This window comes from Takifugu rubripes, chromosome 16 (assembly GCF_901000725.2).
Source record: "Takifugu rubripes chromosome 16, fTakRub1.2, whole genome shotgun sequence".
Taxonomy (NCBI): Eukaryota; Metazoa; Chordata; class Actinopteri; order Tetraodontiformes; family Tetraodontidae; genus Takifugu; species Takifugu rubripes.
The window spans coordinates 1,189,795-1,212,916 of NC_042300.1; the positions used below are offsets into that span (position 1 = coordinate 1,189,795).

General features: G+C 41.8%; 1 protein-coding gene across 1 annotated transcript in view; it reads left to right on the forward strand.

Moving 5' to 3' along the window:
* The window catches only part of ptchd4 (patched domain containing 4), a 29,795-nt gene extending 6,927 nt beyond the window's left edge, over nt 1–22,868 (forward strand). The window contains exons 2-3 of the mRNA XM_003977303.2: nt 664–1,159; nt 17,538–22,868. Coding sequence (XP_003977352.2) covers nt 664–1,159; nt 17,538–19,219 — 2,178 coding nt within the window. The 3' untranslated portion in view covers nt 19,220–22,868. The remainder of the gene's footprint in view (nt 1–663; nt 1,160–17,537) is intronic.
* The last annotated feature ends 254 nt before the right edge of the window (nt 22,869–23,122 follow it).

Genomic DNA, 23,122 nt, shown 5'->3' on the forward strand with positions numbered 1-23,122 from the left:
AAGCTAAATTGGATCCTATCCAGATTTTTTCTGAATGAAACAGGCTTTTTGGTTTTTCCCCCATGAGGTGGTTTTGCTTACGCACTGCAGTATTGTGATCCTACTAAAAGCACACGGCCACACTCAGACCCATTTTAACAGGACAACATTCCTCGCAATGATCTGTATTCATTGTGAAATTAGCAAAAACAATCATGGATTGGAGATCCCCCCCCCCATTTCTCCTTTGGTCATATTAATCTTTCCAACTATAAATGACCTCCCCTGTGGAATAATGAAGACCCACAGTGAAGTTTTGCAGCCAGTATTTAGACCAGCGTGCAGCAGCCGCAGCAACATTTCTATATTGTTGGGACTCATCCTGACACACTGACTGGGATAGTTCTTTACAATTGTCCCTACACAATTATCTTATCTCATCGACATTAATGTCGGGCATGTGCAATAGAATGAAATTAATTCAGTCATTAAATGGGAGACGCACAGCCTTCACAGCCGTGTCCTCATCTGTGAGATGAGTTAGATTGTGATTAGCATTGCAGGATGGAAGCTGCTGTACCCTTTTATGTTTTGTAACAACCCCCCCTCCCTCCCCAGTTTCTGTGTGTGTCTCTCTCAATTATTCATTTGTAGCACTAACGTTTTCTGTAAATGTTCCTACAGGATGGCCGCGTGTCCTTCATTGGACACCAGCTGGGCGGCGTGTCTTTTTCACCCAACAGTCGTGACCAGCAAGTCAAGTTCGCCCGTGCCGTCCAGATCACCTACTACCTCCGCAACCATGGTCCCGCGATGCAGGACGTTATCGCCGAGCGCTGGGAGAACGAGTTCTGCGCTCTTGTGGACAGACTGTCCACGGCCGAGGCTCCCCACGCCACCGATCAGCTCCACATCCAGTCGCTCACCTCCTTCAGCCTGTGGAGAGACTTCCATCAGACGGGCGTGCTGGCCAAGAGTGAAGTGTTGGTCAGTCTGGTTCTGGTGCTCCTGGCTGCGACCATCTCCAGCTCCATGCGGGACTGCCTTAGGGGGAAGCCATTCCTGGGCCTCCTTGGCGTGCTCACCATTTGCATCGCTAACGTGACGGCCGCAGGGATCTTCTTTATATCAGATGGGAAGTTCAACTCGACCCTGCTGGGGATCCCTTTCTTTGCTATGGGTGAGTGAGCCTCTAACTACCACAATAGAGAGGATTTGGGCGTTGGCTGCGTCTGTGGAGGGGAACGTAAGCACTTGGTTGTTCATGTTGCCAAATATCAATGTTCGTTGGTGTGTCCAGCTGTGTTGCACTATAAGGTGGAGCCATTGTTTTATTTGAGCAATCATACCTCAACCTTAAAGCTGAGACTGAATCTCATGAAGCAAGAGAAGTCCAAGTTTAGTCCAGGTTAATTCACCATTTCCTGCATCCAAGTGGGAGTTTGGGTCCTAAGTCCTAAGAGTTGGCAAACATAAGCTCATGCACATCATCAGGGACTCAGAAGGACCAACTCTAAATGCTAATCTGTAACTGTGACCAGTAAAGTAACAAAAGCATTTCCAGTCATTTGCTGGTGTGACTGACAGACAAAAGCTCGGTCGTCTTTCACTGTGGTTTTCTCCTGATTTGGTGCCAATATCTGCAAAAGCAAACTTAACAGAGGGGACACGGATCTGTACATGACTGAGAAACCCAAAGGAGTGGAGCGCAACTTCAGAAATGTGTGCACGTTTGACCCTTCACTGTGGAAATTCAAATCTTCCTCCCAGTCTTTCATTGCACTGGGCTTTACGATGCTCTTTGTTTTAGACTAACTACTGTGACAAATAGTTGGAGAGACAGCAGAGTGCAAATGTTGCTGTGCTAGTGTCCATCATCCATCCATCTAGCCATCATCCATCCATCCATCATCCATCCAGCATCCATCATCCATCCAGCATCCATCATCCATCCATCATGCATCCATTCATCATCATCCATCCATCTGCATCCATCCATCATGCATCATCATCACACATCCATCCATTCATCCATCATCTATCCATCATGAATCCATCATCATCCATCATCATCCATCATGCATCCATCCAGCATCCATTATCCATCCATCCATCCATCCATCTATCTAGCCATCATCCATCCATCCATCATGCATCCATCATCATCCATCCAGCATCCATCATCCATCCATCATCATCCATCCAGAATCCATCCATCATGCATCCATCATCTATCTATCATCATCCATCCATCCATCATGCATCATCCATCATGCATCCATCATCACGAATGTATCCATCTATCCATCATCTATCCATCATTATCCATCCATCTAGCTATCATCCATCCATCCATCATGCATCATCATCATCCATCATGCATCCATTATGCATCCATCATCATCTATCATGCATCCATCATCATCCATCATGCATCCAACATCCATCCATCATCATCCATCCAGCATCCATCCATCATCACGAATCCATCCATCCATCTATCATCTATCCATCATCATCCATCCATCTAGCCATCATCCATCCATCCATCATGCATCATCATGCATCCATCATGCATCCATCAACATCCATCATGCATCCATCATGCATACATCATCATCCATCATGCATCCATCATGGATCCATCATCATCCATCCATTCATCCATCCATCCATCTAGCGATCATCCATCCATCATCATCCATCATCTGTCCATCCATCCATCCATCCATCCATCCATCCATCCATCCATCCATCCTCTACCTGTCCTCTCCCCTCCTCTCTACCCAGCCAGCCATCAGCAGGAGGGTCCCCCTACATGAGCCTGGTCCTGCTCAAGGTTTCTTCCTGTTAAAGGGGAGTTTTTCCTTGCCACTGTTGCCTGTTTTGGGTTAGGCCCTGGGATTCTGTTAAGTGCCTAGAAACAATTTTGAATGTAAAAGACACCATATAAATAAAAATTGATTGATTGATTGATTGATTGATTGATTGATCATTCCATCCAGCCATCCATCATCTATCCATTCAATCATACATCCATCATGCATCCATCATCGTGCATTCATCCATCCGTCCGTCCATCCATCCATCATTCCATCTATTCATCATCCATCATCCTCTATCCATCATCAATCATCCATCCATCATCACGCATCCATCCATCCATCATGCATTTATCCATCCATCCATCATGCATCCATCATCATCCATTCATCTAGCCATCATCCATCCATCCATCCATCCATCATGCATCATCATCATCCATCATGCATCCATCATCAATCATCAATCCATCTTCCATCCAGCCATCTATCCATCCATCCATCATCCATCTATCCATCTGTCCATCCATCATCCATCCATCATGCTTCCATCATCCATTATCCATCCATCGTGGGGGAAGAAGGGGGGTATTCAGTATAGATCTTAGTATAAAATAAATGTATGCAGTACTTCGGTTTGAAATGTCTATATTACCTCTTGAGATTGTTTATATTTCTGGTCAGTTATCACACTGAATATTTTTCCTGACTGTGTCATGTCCATCTGAGCTGGATCGGAGAAAGATAATGGCATCCGTCCTTAAATAGCAAAGGCTCTTGCTTTGTGCTTTGCATTGATCAGACCCATTGATTGATCCTCTATTCCCTTCTGAGGTCACTTACTGCCTCAGGCTTTGTTCCAGTCTGATATAAAAACAAATTCTGAAACAGAATAGATGAATTTCTGACCTCAGGACCTAGAGAAGCCAGAGGGGAGGGGAGTTGGAGGGGGTGGTTGGATGTGGAGGAGGGGAGGTTATAAAGGAATGTCAAGGAGAAAAAGGCAAAGAGTCAAAATGTGTGATGTATGGAGAGGAGGATGTCATATAGAGATGGGGAGGCGGAGGAGATGGAAAGAGATGGGGAGGACTTGATTAAGTCTGTAATTTCATGTGACAGGACCTCAGAGACAGCAGATGCCCACTTTCCTCCCAGGAGGTCCTGAGTGTCACACGCCTATATCGCCGTATCACCGGCACGTCTCAAGAAGCTGTGTGGGCCAGAACAGCCGCATGGTCTCCTCCCTTCTGAGCGAAACTCTCAGGCATCCATTCCCTGTCGCGTGTGAGACCTTTTTGGGGCAATTGTCACATATGATGATTGGAGCCAGTTTGGTTTCGCTTGTGAAGAAACTAAGCTGTCCACCAGAAACACCAGAATAGATCAACCAAAAATGGATCCATGCATCATAAACAGTAAATAAGGGTGGGTGATGTGAGTCAACTCCCTCATATGCAGCGGATTAACCTCTTCTTGGGACTTTAGATGATTTTCAGATGAAGATGGAAATGGACTCTCCGCCCCGTATATCATTAGTTAACCTGCTCACTTGTTTTCCTTCCAAACTCAGATTGAAGCAACTATAATCTTTTTATTGTTTGCTCTTTTTTTTAACTTAAACCCGATAAAAAGCTCGATGAAACTGAGCTGTTGGTGCAGCATCAGTCAGCCGGAGACTAACAAACAACTTGGCTGTAGTTAAAAGAACTAGAACGTTCTGGTCAAAGTCCCGGTGACAAATGCATTTTTGTGTTGAAACGAAGTCCCCTGCTTCCTTAGGTATTCTAGTTCTGTTAATAAAATAATAAAAAATAAATAAATGAATAAAGCCGAGAGTCTAGATAGTGATCAGAAGGCTGCTTTCATGCTCCATTTGGAGCCAAACAAAGAAACAAAAGATGCAGCCACTAATCAAAACCAACCTCATCTGTCATATTCACAACCACATTATTCTAAGAATTGTGCTTCACAGATAAGCACTACCTCCTTTTCTGTGTATATAACTGTAATCTGAGGCTTTTTATAGCTGTGCCCAGACTGTTGATATCATAAAATAACTTTTTACTGCATGGGACATGAAGGGACGCTGCTGATGTGCCTTTGAGCCAGGCACTGAACTCCCAAATGCTTACTCACAGGGATGCTTACTCACTCTTTTGCCTGTCTTCTCTGTCAATTAGGGGATTTGCATGTTCATTGTATGTTCACGTGAACTACTTGTTAACAAAGTCACCAACTTGTTCCATACTTCATGGTGCCTACATAGGGATCAGGGCTGAGTGGACTAGTTAGGGAGCTAACTAATGAACTGACACTATCCCTCGTGTGTTAACAGCATAATAACATTGTATAATGAGTACACATCACATCCACATCAGTAATACATACAAAACCCCCATTGATAATTTATTTGTTGACATACTCTGTCCTTAGAAATCACCTTAATTGTTAATTAATAGCACACGCCACGTCTGGCTTCTTGCGTGCAACCCCAAAGGATGCTGGGATATGTTGCTTGGTGAAGGGGCAACGGTGGTACACTACTTTTCACTGTGCATTCCATTGATTGCATTAACCAGGGCTCAATCACCTTGAGGACACGCCCGCAGGAGCATGTACATGGATTCATGTCAGACACAAGAACCTATTTGATTTCTTCTTCTACCTTAACCAGGGTTTGTGGATGTCAGAAATTCACATTTTCTCCACTGAATGTTGGGAATAAACAAGCTATATTTACTAGAACAGGTGGTAGTGTGGGTTCGAGGCCCTTTTTCTTTGTTTTGACTAAAATATAAAACCAGTTTGACATCTTTATCTGGAGCTAAATGTGACTCATTGGTGTTTTCAGCTCATATTTTTCAGTGAAGTTTGCTTGTTAGTATCTAAGCCGTCATCCTGTCTGAACCAGCCAGTAAAAGTGCCTTTTTAACGGTGTCGATGAGAAACGCCTGACCAGGTGGTTCCACTGAGAACCTTTTTGTTTAATATGTAGCAGCGTCTGCCTTCGCTTTCCCCGGTGTGCGTCTGCCTTGTCATCTTGCCGAGCCAAGCTTGTCACTTCCTCCTCTGTGCGGCTACGTGACAGAGCTGGGGAGGAAAGACAGCAGAGCGGTGCTCATGAAACATACATGACATTAAAGAAGCGCCAGCCATAATCAGCTCAGCATATTGATCCTCCCAAACTGTTTTATTTACTTATCCCAACACGGAGGCTCTGTTCGTCCCACTGGGATCCGTCAGTGGGGCCGAGCTGTAATCCAATCTTCTCAGCTCTGTTTGGCTCACACTGTGAGATTTAATTATTTAAAACTTTCTTCTTTTGACCCTTACATGTTGCTGATGATTAAACCAGCCAGCTGTGATACCCCGGTCTGCACCTTAGCTGTATTACTCTTTTTCACTTTAAATTACACTGAAGTGTGTCACCACAGCACAGAGGTTGGCTAGTATGGAGACCCTGATATATACCTTAACCCTTTAATGCACAACATGGGTCTAAAGTGACCCGACTGAGTTTATATTTGCTTTATCTTTGCAATTAATTAATTTTATTACTCAGCATTCCAGGTATTCCTCAATTAACTTGTTTTTGATCATAATTCATCCTTCTTGTATAATTTTGTTTTTTACATTTTGAATAAAAACACTTTTTACATCACTACCCCTCTAATGCACAACATGGGTCTAAAATGACCCGTAATCATTTCCCATGTTATTTCATGTGTTTCTAAGCTGAATGTTTATAATCTATGTATTTACTCATTTATTAATCTATTCATTAACTTTTAATTGTTTTATGTAGCACAAATCCTCACATTAAGTGTTCTGTTCTTCCTTTATGAATAAGCATAGCTTTTGTCAGTCTTCATGAAGTTTTCCCACGTCCACATGGGTCAGACCCACATTTTGTAACATACAGTATTTACAGTATTTACCACTGTGGAGAAGGTTGTATTTGAAGACCTGAACCATCTAAGTCTTATTTTACAATAATTATCATATTACCTAATAAGAAATTTGATGTGATAACTCTGCATAATTATTATGTAATTAATTTGAATTTGAAGAATTAGTAGCTCCATTTCTTGTCAGAAAGGGAAACATTTTCAATCGGCTACCGTAGCTAGCTAGCGATCTACCGTAGCTAGCTAGCTGTTGACATTTGACGATCATGTTTGTGTGACAAATAAACACATTTCAAAGATAAAATGTATGCTTATTTGGCCTAAAGCATTGCTAACGTGATTATTTGAAGCAAATTATTGTTATAGTTTGTCGTAATTTAATTCAAAATCACACTTGGATAAATGGGTCATTTTTTACCCATGTGGTGTAGTAATCCAAAATCTATTTTATTCCTAAAATAATTAACAGAAAATGGAAGCATTGACCTTGTACTAATCAAAAACAAGATATTAAAATTATAATTGGGACATTTAATAATAAAATGAATTGATTTTTAAAAAATACAGCAAAGAAACACTCACCCAGCCTGAAAACACATAGAAAATGAATGCGGGTCATTTTTGACCCATGTTGTGCATTAGAGGGGGTGTTCATATGTTGTGCATCAAAGGGTTAAAAAACACATTTATTATCTTCGAAGCCTGTTAGACAGATATCTATATACTGTAACAGTGTTATAAAAGCTCAAATCCAACAATCACAGTGGTTGGTTTTGTCTGCTTTAAGGTAAAAAAGCCTATATTCCTCCTTCTGTAAGCAACGGCCACCAACCTTGTTACTGCTTATCAACCCTTATGGAGGCGTAGATATCAGCTGTGTTTGATCCTTGTCTTTCTCCACTTTGGCCGTATAGATGTAAAGTATTATAATTTAGGGTAAAAATGACTAATTTCATATAATTTATCCCAAACTGCTTCACGCTCGAACTTTGTTTTTGCTCTAAAAAGAATGAAAAGCATCTCACACACATCACATTTGAATGTATTATTTATTAATATGTCTATCCATGGCAGCGCTAAATCCCACATCTCTTTATCCAGCCTGCTCTGTTTTCTGAAGTCTCAGGGTTACGCCTCTGAACACTGGCCAGCCTTCATACCAGCAGCTGGGAAAAGTGGCCATCTGCGAAGAGCCTTCCGTGTTTGGCTGCAGCGCTGTGCTTTCCCCCTCCATCAAAAGGTTTAGCGGATGCTTGTTTCCTGACACAGTTTTCACGGCTCCTGTCTCGTGAGCCATCTGCTCACATCTTGCCAACCTCTACGCTACCTGCTTCTGTGGCACACAGCAGTTCTGCTGCCGGGTGGACCAGTACACAAGCACCAATAGTTATAACCAGTGTTATTGCCTGTGGGTGGGGCTTAGAATTGTCACGATGTCGTCCAGATGACGGTGAAAAAGGAGTTCGGGGAGTTCATGCACCTTTCAATAAACAGTCCAGGACGACTGTTGCTCGATTTAAAGACATGGGTGATGGGGGAAGAGCAAGTCCTGAAGGACTAATCATAAATTCAGTCTATACGTCAACTACTGACGCTGGAATGATGGAATAAAATGCGGACTAAAATGTCTCCAAAGCATTTGAAATTATGTTTGCTGTTGCTGTCGGTGACAGTTGTCGGGTCATTCCAGGTTTATGTTTTCCTTGCGTGTTCACCTTTTTCTACCCTTTTCTACCCACAATTGCAAAAGCAGTGTTACAAAATAGCTTTGCTGGCTTTTAAGCTTATCCAATCAGCCTATCCTTTTATTTACCGTCATATAATGAACCAAAGCCAAATTACGAAACACTGAAAAATCTTTTGTAACACAGAAGGGAAAAGCAATGTTTGTACCATAAGTCAATCAGCCTATCCTAACCCAGAGTTTAAATTTTTCCCTAAAGACATTTGTCCATCTATACAAGTCGCATGAAGTCACGCTGTCCAGATGAGCGTCCTCATTTCACCAGATGCTGTTGATGGTCACATTACTGTCACACTTCCATAGTCAGGAGCAGGACTCACACATGCACACACGCACACAAAGAGGTTTGGATTTCTGCCTTCTCATTTTAATAAATCATTAAAATTACAAAGCTGGTTTCCGATTTCTCAGTAGAATGGGAGGGCAGGTAGCTGATGAACATCAATATGCTGCAGTCACTCGCGGACCAGCCTCCACCAATCAGACGAGGGCATTGATGATGCTCAACCAGCCCAGATCACAGCGCCCTGACAACAACACCGTCTATCACATTTTAAAAGCTATAGTAATTACTATGAGTTTACAAGTATCAGAAAAATCACACGCTTCTGTCCTTTTTTTTTAAATGTTCCTCCTTTTGTCATTGGTCGGAGGGGCCAACTCTGTCGAACCTTCCCAGCATCAGTATGACTGCGTTACCAGGTGAAACTTTAGTTGCCACGCCCGATTGCTCTGCCAGCCAATCAACAACAAGGTCAGAGCAGCAACTGCTAAATCAAACATTTCTATTCTGAGCACAGCGGGAAGCCCAATTTAACTGTGTTAACAGAATGATGGATTATACAGAGAATGTCGTAAAAAGTGACACGATCCTCATCATCACGAGTTTCTTATTTGAGATCTTCCCATGTGTAACATAAAACACGCCATTACTGGGTGAACAGGACTATTGACTGCTGGAGCTGATGACTTTAGGTCTATAACTTACTAGAATAACCCTCTCATGTTTGACCCTGAGGAAGAGCGATGATGATGCACATTCATTAGATCACGCTGGCCTGAGCACACTTTGCTTTTGAGCGTCCTCTGCAAGCCATTACTCCTCTCAGGGTTGTATCCAGGATTATTCCATGTCGTACCGGCAGTCGGGGACGTGTTCTCTGCTCTTTACTTTAGCTAATTTCACACTTGCACCTCGCGGGAGGGTAGGAAGTCACACTGCATGTAATAATGCAGTGATTGGAGGAGCACCTCTGTAGAAGGAATGTTTTCATTGTGTTAGGAAGTTTCAGAACTAATTGTCATATACATCTATATCAAACAAGAGGATAAACCACAAATCTGTATCAATCAATCAATCCTTAATTATTTAACTGAAGGGATTTTGTTGTTAAACATAAGTAGATATTGAGAATCATGAAGGAAATCTGGTTTAATTGATATTACTTTGGGGGTTTTCAGACATCTACAACACCAGTAGGATGTTTTGGAATGATTTGAGCTTTACCACTTTGGCATTCATCACATTTGTAATGTGCTGATAAATGTAAACATGTTGATCTGTATAAAAGACAGAAATCCTTCATTAGGTTAGACCACACTATACCAGATTAGCCATTTGTGGGAGAGTGTAATTACTGACCTTGATAAGAAGCACTTGGACCAATGAAAGTCAATGAGCAGGTGTGTTGGGTGGTTAATCAAATATTAATGGAGCATTCGGCAGGAGGTGGGTTCTCTAAAGGACCCCTGTTAACGCCATTAAATATAGCATCCGACTGGTCTGCTCTTGAATTTTTAATAAGTCATTGGGGGTGAGACGGCCTGGAGCCTCAGAACTTTGTCAGATATATGGTTTAGGGAGGATTTTGGTGCACAGCAGGTCTCAAATTGCTTGTAAAGCCTTTTTTTTTGCAGCTTTTAAAGTTAATCATCAAAAAAGACACTGATTTAAGGGAATGCTGATTTGTCATTTTTAAGCACAAAAATTTTATTTTAGAAGCTCAAAGCCATTTCTCCATTTTTCAAAAGCTTTTTATTCAAAATGAAATTAACAGCTCAACAGTTCGGTGCAGTAAATTTCATCCTACAGTACAGTACTTGCTCGAGTTGCTTTTAAAATAAGCCTGGAATCATTTTTATGTGTTAACAAGCTCAGGTGGCGTCAGTGACACAGAGGTCATTGGTTTGACGTGATTGCTTATCTGATCTGCCATCAGTGTGAATGTGAACACATTTATAGGCCAAATGTGGCCTAAGCAGGGGCCATAACTAAACATTTGCGCATCAATGTGCATGAAATTTGGTCAGTGGCCAAACGTTTGACTTGAGTAATGTTTGTGACTGCTGATCCAGAACGTTTTTCAAATTTTGCTGAGATTGTGACGGGTGTAATTGGGACCCAAAAGCAGCACTCTGGAACGCTGGGACCGTTGGTAATGACCTTTATTAGTACACGGGAAAACAGGAACTCAGGCGGACAAGGAAACAGTCTGTTCAGCCTCGGGGATTGGGTTGAGCTGAGCCAGAATGTGGAACCGAGGGGGAAGGACGTGAACCCTCGGAACTGTACAGTTCCATTTACAGCAGGCAGTAGTGACAGAGAGGGGCTTACAGGAGATGAGGCCAACGATGCAGCAGAGCAGACTGGGGATAAGCAGCAGCGAAGTCAGGACCAGGTGAGCAGATAGGAACCAGAAACGCTGAGGGAAGGCTGGTGAGTTTACCAGGAGACAGGCGGTGCAGGCAGGTCAGAGGCAAACAGGTTCAGCAACAGGCAGTCAGGCAGGTAAGAAGTGCTGGAGAGTCTTGCATGGAAACGCTGAAGAACAATCTATCAAAGAGTGAGAGTGCAGGGGAGGCTTATAAGCAGGGCTGGTTGGGAATAAGCTGCAGCTGTGCTTGCAGGTGAGTGGAGTTGAGCTGATGGGGTGGGAGTGGCTGGCAGGTAGAGTGGAGCAGAGGCAGGGAGAGTGGAAAATTACTGGGGCAGAGGGACAGGAGGGACCTGGGGGAATGGGGCTGTGACAGAGATACTGAAAATAATCATCTATTTGGTTATGAGGATGGAATTAATAGGAATATAGTAGATATACAATATTCCTATATCTAGCTGTTCAGTTCAGACAGCTAGATGAACACAATGCCACAGCGTCAACTATACAGTTAACAGTGAGCCACCTAAATAAATTACAGCTTTTTTTTATATATAGTACTGCCTCCTGCCTCCAGTGCACTTTATTCATTTTTTTTTATTTCAGCCAAACCTGCTAATAGAAAAGAGTCAGAATGTTACACAGCCTCGATTTAATGCTGCTGACAGAACACTTAGATCATTTCGCTCATCAAGATGAATTCTGCAGACTTTAAAATCAGGGTGGTGTATCTTGTAGAAGTTCAGAGACAAGTTGTGGCTCATTTATTGGTTTTTGCTGGGAGATTTACCACAAGGGAAGTGTTCTCACATTTCCTTGTTTAATATACTGTAGTTTCAAGTTCAATACAGCGAGCTGCACCTTATAGCAGACAGTACCAATTTTGGCAAAACCATCTGAGAATCTAGAAGGGACGAGGACAAATGCAGTCTGGCACACAGGAGGAGTTGAAGGAGGACCGGCATGCTGCCTGGTGTCAGGAAATAGCCTGCAGGACAGCCAGTGACAAACTGACTCCTTGTAAAACATTCGGAGGAGGAAGTGGGAGAGGATTGGACTCCACAACTGCCTTTTCCTTCTGAGCTATATCTTTTCTTTCCTTTCAGTCTTCTGCTCCGCCACAGTGACATATGGTGGCTGGCAGTTGCTGCTTCAGCCATGAGAATCTTGCTGCTGAAGGATTGTGCTTTTTGGACTCACTAAAAGGTTCAGTTTGGAGTAATGGCAGCTCAGAATGTTCTGGATTTTACATGGCAGGTCTGCTAAAGAAGCAGGTTCAAGCCCTGGTCCCCCACCTCCTGTAGGTAGCAGGAGCATTCACTTCAATACCAAACAACTGTAACATCCTAAGTTTGTAAGTCACAAGCTCTGAAAGGTCTCTACAACCACTCCATTTATAACAGGAACTATATCAACAAAAGCTCACTTATTTCAATCAAATATTGGATGTTAATGCGAACAGATAATGACTAAACACCTGTATGAAAACACAATTAGTCTGTTTAAACAGTACTGCAGTATTCTAAGCACGAAGAAGCTTTGTATTACAGATACAGTAAATACATATCTCCAGTCAGGATGTTAAGTGGCTATTATTCATGTCGGGGGAGGTCATCAGTACAAGAAAGAGTGCCACAATGGCTTCCTATTAAGTGTATGAGCACAGTAAAGCCTGCTGGTGATAAAAGCTTACACACCCAGCTCCAGGTCTGCAAATTAGAGGATCGTGACTGGGTTTGGAGGAGTACTTCAGTGACCTCAGTTTCATGTTGGCTTAGTAACAAACAACAAGAGGCTCTTTTAAAAGGGAGACCACCAATATCTGTTGTAAGACAGCTGGTAATGCAGCTGCCCTGAAGAAATATGTTTGTTTTTTTTGCTTTGGAGACACATCTAATTGCACCAGTTCACAATTTCACTGGTATAATTGGGGAACAAGTCAAATGCTTTCCAGTCCAGGTGAGGCATGATCAAAAGAGTGTAGTAAATTATAACATTTCAAATCAAATCAAATTTAATTAGAGCCCCCAAATCACACACACTGTTTGGCTTGCAGGGCTTTCTAATCTGCACTGTTCCGGCTCCCTCTGACCTTAGACCCCAGAACTAGCCCAGAAAAAACCCCAATGTGAGGCAGGACCCCTCTCCCTGGGATGGACAGAGATGCAATAGACATCACATATACAGGGAACATTAACAATGTATGGATGTCTATTATATTTGGAGATGTAATGTTGGTATGTTTATTCCATTGAAGATAGAACAGAATTCCAGGTGATTCTTCATGACAACTGTAGTCTGGCTCCACATTTCAGGATTAGATTGTTTTCCTTGGATTGATACTTTGCTAAAAATCCTTTTTAAAACATCAGCTGTTCACAGTGAGAAGCTTCCTCAGTAGAGTCTTTTACAACTTGCAGGCCCACATGCAGAGAAACCAGTTGGTTCATTTTCTGTCTCTGTGTGTGAATCTGTTTGATTGGGGGTGTTTCTGTGTGGGAGAATCTGGCGAGCGCAACAGCAAACGAGAGTCTGGTCTTCCCTACAGACTCGTCGTCATGGTTATAAAAGAGGGAATTTTGTGTGAGCGCTGGTGTTTCAGAGACATCGCAGCGACATTAGTTTTGTTTTATCACTGCAGGAAGCAACACTGAGGTCTTCCATGCCTTCTGTTCCTGCGCCTCCATTTCTATATATTCCCCAACACGCGCAAAGAATTTGGATTATTGAGCTTTGCATCTGCTGTGCAAACGTTTGGAGAGCTGTCGGTTTTCTCCAAAGCTGATTAGAATTGAGCGTGAGTCATGCCGCCAGCCATGTGCTTCCTGCATCCTGCTTTTTACTTCACATCACTGATTAAAGTTCAGTCCACCCTTGAATATTAGTGCAGCCATGAAGGGGCTTTTAGATGGACAGATCCTCACATTGCTCAGGATTGGATTCTTATACCTATTTATAAGGAAAGTCTTCAGAAATGGCTCATCTAATAACTTTACTAAGGCATAATATTGTGTTTTCTCTAATTATATAGAACGGGAATTTTCTCTGCACCTTAAATGTCTTTGATGTGTGGAGCGAGATGCTGCTGTCACTTCTAGACCTTTGTTTTTGCATAGCAACCACCCTTGTGCCCATCTGAGCCCTTTCATCCGTGAAATCTGCCTGGCCAGACGCACTGTTGTTCGACTGTTATGCTCACCAGAACACAATTGCACAACATCCCAACCAGCACCTTGTCTGAACCCATCCGTGCAATGATTCTGTCCTCATAAGACTAAGGATTGAAATCACAGCAGGATTAAAATCTGTAGGATGATTTGGTGCATTGTTCCGACTATATTTATGATGATTGTTGCAACAGTCTTTCAGGCAGTATTTAAGCACTGATGAGGCACAATATTTAATTATTCACACTTTAACTGTACTTAAAGTCTCGTCTTGTCTTCTTAACCGCTTTAACCCTTTTGGGGTCACAGGGAGGGGACACAGTGGGTGAAGGCAGGTCCCCCCCAGGTGAGTCGCCAGTTCATCACAGGGCCCTATATGAGCATTTGTGGCTTCAGTACCTTGCTCAAGGAGACCTGGGCAGTGCTCTGAAGGTGTTCTGGCAACGTCCCCTACTACCAGAACACCTTCCATGTTTTGTCTGTGCTGGAACTCGAACCAAGAGCCCTCCACTCGTCAGCCCAGTTCCTAACAGACTGTTTTTAAAGTAGTTAAAATTAAACTGAACCCACCAGATAGGGTGAGGGTGAGATTGATTTCTTAAAAAGTTTTAATTTCAGTCATTTTGAAAATAGTAGCAAAGGATTTCAACATGTCAGTGACTGATCTAATGCCTGTGTGTGCGCACGTGTGTGTGAAAGGGGTCTTTTTAAATTGTGTTTTGATATTTAAATGACTTGGTGGATTAGTGCAAAGTTAATGCTGCTAAACCTGAAAAGAGGTTTTCCCAGTTCAGATATTTTCAAAGGTGAGTCTGATGTCATGAAAGAGAGACATTAAGCACAGTCTAATCACAACACCCAGGTCAAACTACACTGTTTTAGAAATGCATTTTATTCTGATTATTAATGTGACATGTGTGATAATGGATGCTGCTTTGTTGTAAAATCCTTTGGAGTTATTATCCTGCTGATAATCAATCACTGTAATGAAGTAAAGAACTCTCCCAACCATGGCTAGAAAATGTCACCCTACTTATTATCCTATTTAGTAACTGCTCATGGGAAATACATTTTTTCACCCCTCTGATGTTGGAAAGAAAAAGATTGTCCTCTCTTCATGCATCCTTTAAACCGAGTGACACTAAACAATTGACTTGCACTGCTGCCTAATAAACATAAAAGCAGGTGGAGTCATCTAGCTGTCTTATTGCAGGGGTCTAATCCTTTATAGTTAATTAACTTTCTTCCTCTGTATCAGACAGGAAGAGATTTACAACACTGTCAGAGAGAGCAATCCCCCTGACTTCTCTGTCTACTTCTTATATTTGAAACAAATCATTCAGAGCTGGCAGAGATACATGGCTGAAGCTCAGTGCTCAGCTACACAGAAATATGACCATGCCAGAATATTAAATTGATTTTTGTGTGAGTGTGTGCAAAAATTCACAACACATTCCTTCAGAGCAGCCCCCACCTCCACATTTTTACAAATAAACAAGCGTGTGTGATTGTTCCAGTGTCCCTGTGAGGGAGGCTTGGCACCGCGCAACAGATTCCTCCCAATGTTTGGTATTTCTCTCTTTCTGGGATACAGAAGCTGTCCACTGACGCATGACAAATATATATTGTAAAGCTCAAAAAATAGATGTTTAAAAACTAACAAAATGCGAGTCTGTTGACAGTTGGTGTTGTGTCCTTTTTGATGGTGTTAATTGTGGAGAATTGAATTAGATAAAACCAATGATGTATTAGCAAAACATGAGGTGGGACCAAGGTTTCGGTAGCAAATGCCAAACTCATCAAAAGGAGCCATCTCCAACCTGAAACTGGCAGCAGATGAGCAGAAGGACTGATATGTTTCTAGTTTGTTGACATAAGAATACAAGCTGTAGCATTCAGACCTTGAAAACACTTACAGATAACCATGGCAACAATCACCCTTGGTTATTTATGAGGAAAGATCCTTAAAACTCCCAGAATATTTCTGTGACACAGTGGATCTTATCTTATCAAACCTCTTGTCTTGATAAAGGCTGATTTTATGTTTCAATACATTGTGATCGGAGAAAAGTCAACAAAATCTTTGCATATTTCTTTCTTTCATTGTTCCACTTCAAAACAAAATTAGAAAATGAAACCAGAACTGAGAAATGGAACAAAACACAGAAGTAAAGTATAGAAAAAACATAAAACTACTTTTTCTCTTTTGTAAATAAAAATTGAGGGGAAAATGTTTAAAGGTTGATTTTGTTTATGAACAGGACCGGTCATTATTTGTGACCGTAGCCACTCGCTTCTGTTAAATGTTGGTCGAAACTTGGAATACAATGGTCACAATCTATGATGCAGCCACGAGAATGTGTGCCCTCACTGTATTTCCCGATGGTCAATCCAACACAAGTTGTGAACGCTGTATTCTAAACGCCTCTTCTTCTACCTTGCTCTTGGACTGTCAAACGCATCTGAGTCCCAACAGCACCCCCAGGGGCCATAAATTCTGACAGCTAGCAGATTTTTCTATAACACCAAGATGTCGCAGTCCGGCGCTGATTTCAGCATGCTGTTTGCCACTTTCAAATCGTAGTTAGGCTCAAGTGCAGCCACGTCTTGAATTTGTAGACTTCCTTGCAGTTCTTTGGCAGGTGGACCTCAAAACCATTCCTGGCATTAATTGGGGTAATACTGGTTACCCAGTACTGTCAAACGCATCTGAGTCCCAACAGCACCCCCAGGGGCCATAAATTAGTTTAGTTACATTCACTATCAGAATATCACTCGAAATTTTTATTTCTAAAAAAGAAAAAAAATTCTGTTCTGGTTTTAAAACAGAAAAACCTAACCAAATTTTCAATTTTCAGATTTTATATGGAGACGGAATAATGAAGGAATGAACCACATACATCGTTATATCCAGACATGTCATATGTAATGAAAACTGCAATGGACCTAGACTGGAGCCCTGTGGGATACCATTCATAACAAAGCAAGCCTTCAAAATCTGTCAGCTACATTAATGAGTGTACCAAATTTCAAAAGTGGAAGTGTCTTCATCAACTGTGTATATAGTATATGTCTGCAACACCTGTGAGGACATCAGCCTGGTAACCGCTGGGATTTGGTTGAAGATTGAATCAAATGCAAACATAAAAAATATTTTAAAGACTGCCTCTAAAAATAAAGTTTTTTAAGCTAATTCTGAACAATTCCAAAGACAGGTACTTTCAGTCACATACTTATTCATTTCTCCTTCTCTCTCCTTCTAGGCCATGGGACTAAAGGGGTGTTTGAGCTGCTGGCAGGTTGGAGAAGAACTCGAGAAAACCTCCCCTTCAAAGAGCGCGTGGCAGATGCTTTCGCTGATGTGATGGTGTGCTACACTATGACCAGCTCGCTCTACATCATCACCTTCGGGATGGGAGCCAGCCCCTTCACAAACATTGAGTCTGTGAAAATCTTCTGCCAGAGCATGTGTGTTGCCATTCTGGTGAATTACTTTTACGTTTTCTCTTTCTATGGCTCTTGCCTGGTGTTCGCTGGACAGTTGGAGCAGAACCGCTACCACAGCGTTTTCTGTTGTAAGATCCCCTCAGTGGAGTACCTGGACCGCCAGCCCACGTGGTTTAAAACCATGATGAGTGACGGACATGACTTGTCCACACACCACGATAGCGTCCCCTACCAAAATCACTTCATCCAGCACTTTCTTCGTGAGCATTACACAGAATGGATTACCAACACTTACGTCAAACCTTTTGTTGTCATTCTGTATCTCATTTATGCATCTTTCTCATTTATGGGATGTTTACAAATTAGTGATGGGTCGAATATTGTAAATCTACTGGCGAGTAACTCCCCGAGTGTTTCGTTTGCCTTGACCCAACATAAATACTTCAGTAACTACAGTCCCGTGATTGGGTTTTACATTTATGAGCCCATTGAGTACTGGAACTCTACAGTGCAAGAGCACCTGAAGACTCTAAGTCATGGCTTCAATAAGATCTCCTGGATGGACAACTTTTTCCACTACCTTAAGGTAGTGAATGTGAGCGCGTCCACCAAGAATGACTTCATCAGCATCCTCAAGGGCTCCTTCCTGAGGAGCCCGGAGTACCAGCACTTCACTGAGGACATCATATTCTCTAAGAACCGTGAGACTGATGAATACGACATCATTGCCTCACGGATGTACTTGGTCGCACGGACAACAGAGAAGAAGCGCGAGGTGGTGGTCGAGCTTCTTGAGAAGCTCCGGCCGCTGATGTTGATCAACAGCATTAAGTTCATTGCCTTTAACCCCACGTTTGTGTTCATGGACCGCTACAGCTCCTCAGTTATCTCACCCATCCTGACCTCAGGATTCAGCGTGCTCACAATCCTCATCCTTACTTTCTTCCTGGTCATCAATCCCTTGGGTAACTTCTGGCTCATTCTTACCGTAACATCCGTGGAGCTGGGCGTGTTGGGGTTGATGACCCTCTGGAATGTTGGCATGGACAGCATCTCAATCCTGTGCCTTATTTATACCCTTAATTTTGCAATGGATCACTGTGCACCACATCTGTACACTTTTGTGCTAGCAACTGAGCACACTAGGACGCAGTGCATCAAGTTGGCACTGGAGGAGCACGGGGCGGCCATCCTGCAGAACACATCCTGTTTTGTGATTGGGATCATGCCCCTAGTGTTTGTGCCTTCCAACCTGACCTACACACTGTTTAAATGCTCCCTCCTCACAGCAGGCTGCACTGTGCTGCACTGCTTCGTCATCCTGCCCGTCTTCCTCACCTTCTTCCCGCCGTCCAAAAAGAGACACAAGAAAAAGAAACGGGCTAAGCGTAAAGAGCGGGAGAGGGAACGGGAGCGGGAAAGGGAGCGAGAGCGGGAAAGGGAGGAAATCGAGTGCATTGAAGTCAGGGAGAACCCTGATCATGTGACGAACGTCTGAGTAGCGTGTGATGAATATCAGTGAGAATCTGTCACTTATTGGTGGATTTGAGGTGTTTTTCAACAGTGAGACACCTTGTGGAGCGTTGGGATGTGCCGTCTCTCCCCCTGGGGAGTGAAAACTCCCAACCAATAGCAGCTACACCGGCCAAAGCGGTAGGCAGCCCCTCTGGTCGGGGGGAGTCCGTCAATGTGGACAGCGCATCTCGTTTGCACAAAATGCAACACGCCGCAGTTCAGAACTAATGAATAAAAACAGTCAATAATAGTATTCTTATGCCAAGTTCAGCCCACAGGACTTCGGGTTGATGGACCCCTGTGGAGTTCATTCTATTGTACATGACTTGCTGTCTTGTGATCGTGAGTTTTTTCAGTTCAAACTACATGACTAACTGGCTCAGTACATGGCCCATCACCAGGAGAATCCTGAAACCAGTCTGAATACACTGCATTAAAAGTGACACACACACAAAACGACAAGCTACCAACAGATGAATCCACAGGTGACGGTCACACAGGCCCCTGAGAGAATGAATTAGCGCATGTCGGCAGCATGGATTGCCCATTTTTGGAAGAGACATTATATGTCTTGTATGCTAATGTAGAATTTCTTTCTTTTTGGGCCTCAGATAATGTCTGACTGGCACTCTGATTGGCTGTAGTTGGCACCAGTTTGTCTTAATATTCAGCCTTAGTTGAGGATGGGAATCAAGTCAAATTCAGGCACCAGTCTGGGTGTTTTTCTGTAAGCTGATAAATTTGTCTGCTAAAAGTCATGTAGTGTTAACCAGCCTTCAAGTGAATTAGAATATACTGTAGTTCATCCATTCAATTGTTCAACATCACAAACGGTAGAAACATCTGACTGAAATTGTGTTATTTTTAGAACACATCAAAGGTATGTATTTGAGTAACATCGCTCAACCAGGATTCTGGTTCCGATGTTCTTTCCAAACAATCTGAAATCATGTGAGGTACTCCACCATCCATCCTGCTGTTGTTGACATTAGCAATTCGAGGTTGATGACCTGATCACAAAATTTTTGAGGGAAAAAGCTCAGAAAGGCTTGTTTATAGGTTAGGGGAAATGGTCGTTCCCAGTCAGAAGTGTACAAAAGCATCAGGGTAGGACCTAATTGTGCACATATTTTAATCGGCAGGACACAGTAGAGAGAAAGGAAGTCAGAGTGGGTGGAAAGACCAAATGTGTTGTTTTTTAACATTAGAATGACCCTAAACAGCTGAACTGGGTCAATGTTTTTCACTGTGGTAATTATTTGGGAAGTTTGTGCACATTGAGGGAACATGACAGTCTGGAGTTTTAAAAATCAAAAACGCCTTATTATTATTTTAAAAGACTAAACTCTGAACACACTAAGTGCATCCTAAATTCACAGTCAACAAAGAAATCATCCACACGCTCGCTGATACTGAAGGTTTGGGCCGTGATAACAAACTATTAATGCTAGAAGAGATGTTGTCGACCCTCAATAAGATCCTAGAAATAAATCAGTTTGCTGTTCATTGTTGTTCAATAAATAAAGTATTAATTTATACAATGTGCCACTACACAATTCTATGAATGTCAAACTCGGACATTTCCATCCTTTTAAAAACTGCATGTATATAAAAATTTGCAACACCTCAACTCGACTGATGAGACCAGCATCTAGACGATAAAGGAACAGATCTAGAGGAGACGACACACTTCAAAGAACAGTCAGAGTTTTGATCTGCTGTTTAGTAACTAAAGACGAGCTCAACCAGAACTGCACAGAAGTGAACCCAAACCATCGCCCCCTAGTGGTGGGCAGTATCATGTCACCTGAGTTACATTAGTTCCATGAATGTCAATAATATGACAAAGTGTATTCAGATATATATCCTTCCTCAAAATCTGTTGTGAGGAGGTAGACACCAAGAATACTTTCCATGCAGGCCTATGTGGAACTACCAAACCCAGAAGGTCCCTGTTTTTCATGAATTCAATTTTAAATATCTTTTCAAGAGTTCATCACTGATACAAACTAGCTCAGAGTTTGTTTGTTTATTATTATTATTATTATTATTATTATTATTATTATTATTATTATTATTATTATTATTATTAAGCCATGTTAAATATTGTATGTAAAGAAAGAAGGCATGACGTGTTTGGAACCCAGAAAATAAATGCAAATCTTTTACTTTTCATGCTGAATTGTGTTTGCATGCCACTGTATAGAATGTATGCATGCATTTATTTTTTGGTAGACCGTCCGCATATGTTTGAATTTCCTCTTCCTCTGTCCAGTTTATTGTTGGGATTGGTATTCTGTAAAACCGCGCGCTGCAAGAACACAACCCTCCTCTCCTCGATCAAAAACAAAAGCCAGACAAAATCTTGCGTGTACATTAATTGTAAAATAATATTTTCTATATTTTCTAAGAAGAAAATGTGCTCTAGAAAAGTTTTTAATTGAAGATTTTCTTTTTTAAGAAAAAGAAAACAACGGGAAAAAAAGGTTAAACACAGTAGGACAGAAATAAAAGTGGAATGTTACCTGTATACTAGATCTTGTTCCTTGCACACATCTGTGTCGGTGTTTGTTGATGATCCATCTTGTTCTATGGGAAAATGTGACCATTTGTTTGTGTTTTTTCCCTTTTCTTTACTCCCCAACAGACCTCAGCCAGAGTAATCTTGCCTCATCAGTCCGTGGCTGAGGCTTTCTTAGACTCACCTGCAAAAATATAGCGTAGGTTAGAATTTAAATGTACTCAACCTGGAATATTAGACCCAAGTAAAACTACATTTACGATCACGATCTGGATCAACTGCTGTGTAATTAACTTGCATTATATGACATGGTTAGAAATTTATCTTTAGTCTGTTTAAGCCTATTTACGACCCATCCAACTAAACTAGTTAGTTCACGCTTTTCAGTGAATCACTTCTCTTTGGACAAAAGTTGCATTCAACCTTTAAAAATAATAATAATAATAATTACAAATAAAGGTCAAAATCCCTCCAGAATCTGGAACATCAGCAATTTTGTTTTTGTAAATTTCATTAAGAGTTATTTCATTATATATTATTTTGTTTTGTTATTTTGACACCAGCTGTCACATAACATCATAATAATAATAATATTAATAATAATATTGGCATCTTTTCTGTGTTGTCCTGGTAACATGTGTAGACACACAGCTTTTCTGTGAGCAGAAGTTTGGGAGCGGGATGTTAAATGCAGACACATCCCGCTAATGCTAATAAACAGTCGACAGATCCCGTAAGCAAACACACAGCCACAAGACTCCGGCCCTCAGCATCGTTACTTCCTGTTTCATGATGGGTTCACTTTATTCCGAAGGGTATAATCCCGCTCTGTGTACATATATTTACTATGTACATGAATTCTGACTGTTTCCTATTTGCTTTACGATGTTGAGATCACAATCACCAGATGTCAGAGCAAACCTTCCTCTGCAGATCTGCAGACGACAGTTTGCTTCTTATATGCAGTATGTATAAATATGTATCGGGTCAGAAGCAGAAAATGGTGAAAAGTCATAGTTTTGTATGAAAATTATTCCAATGCTGTGACAGACAACATACAGATGTCAAAAGTCACCACATTTCTTGCTTTTCACACATCATTTAGTGAGGATTTTTTTTAATTTCACAGTTGAAACAAATTAGCAAACCACAAGAAATATTTTTGATGTCAAAAGTGCAAAAATGATAACGTGTGGATCTTTTTTGGCATCTTCGGTCACAAAGTCGTCTCATGAAATGATGCAGATATCTATAAATGCATGATCACAAGGCCAAAAACGCCAATGGAAGTGGAAATATTATGATTTACTTTTTTCTTCATTTACATGTGGGCTGGCAGGTTGGTGTCCTCTTTCAAACATGCAC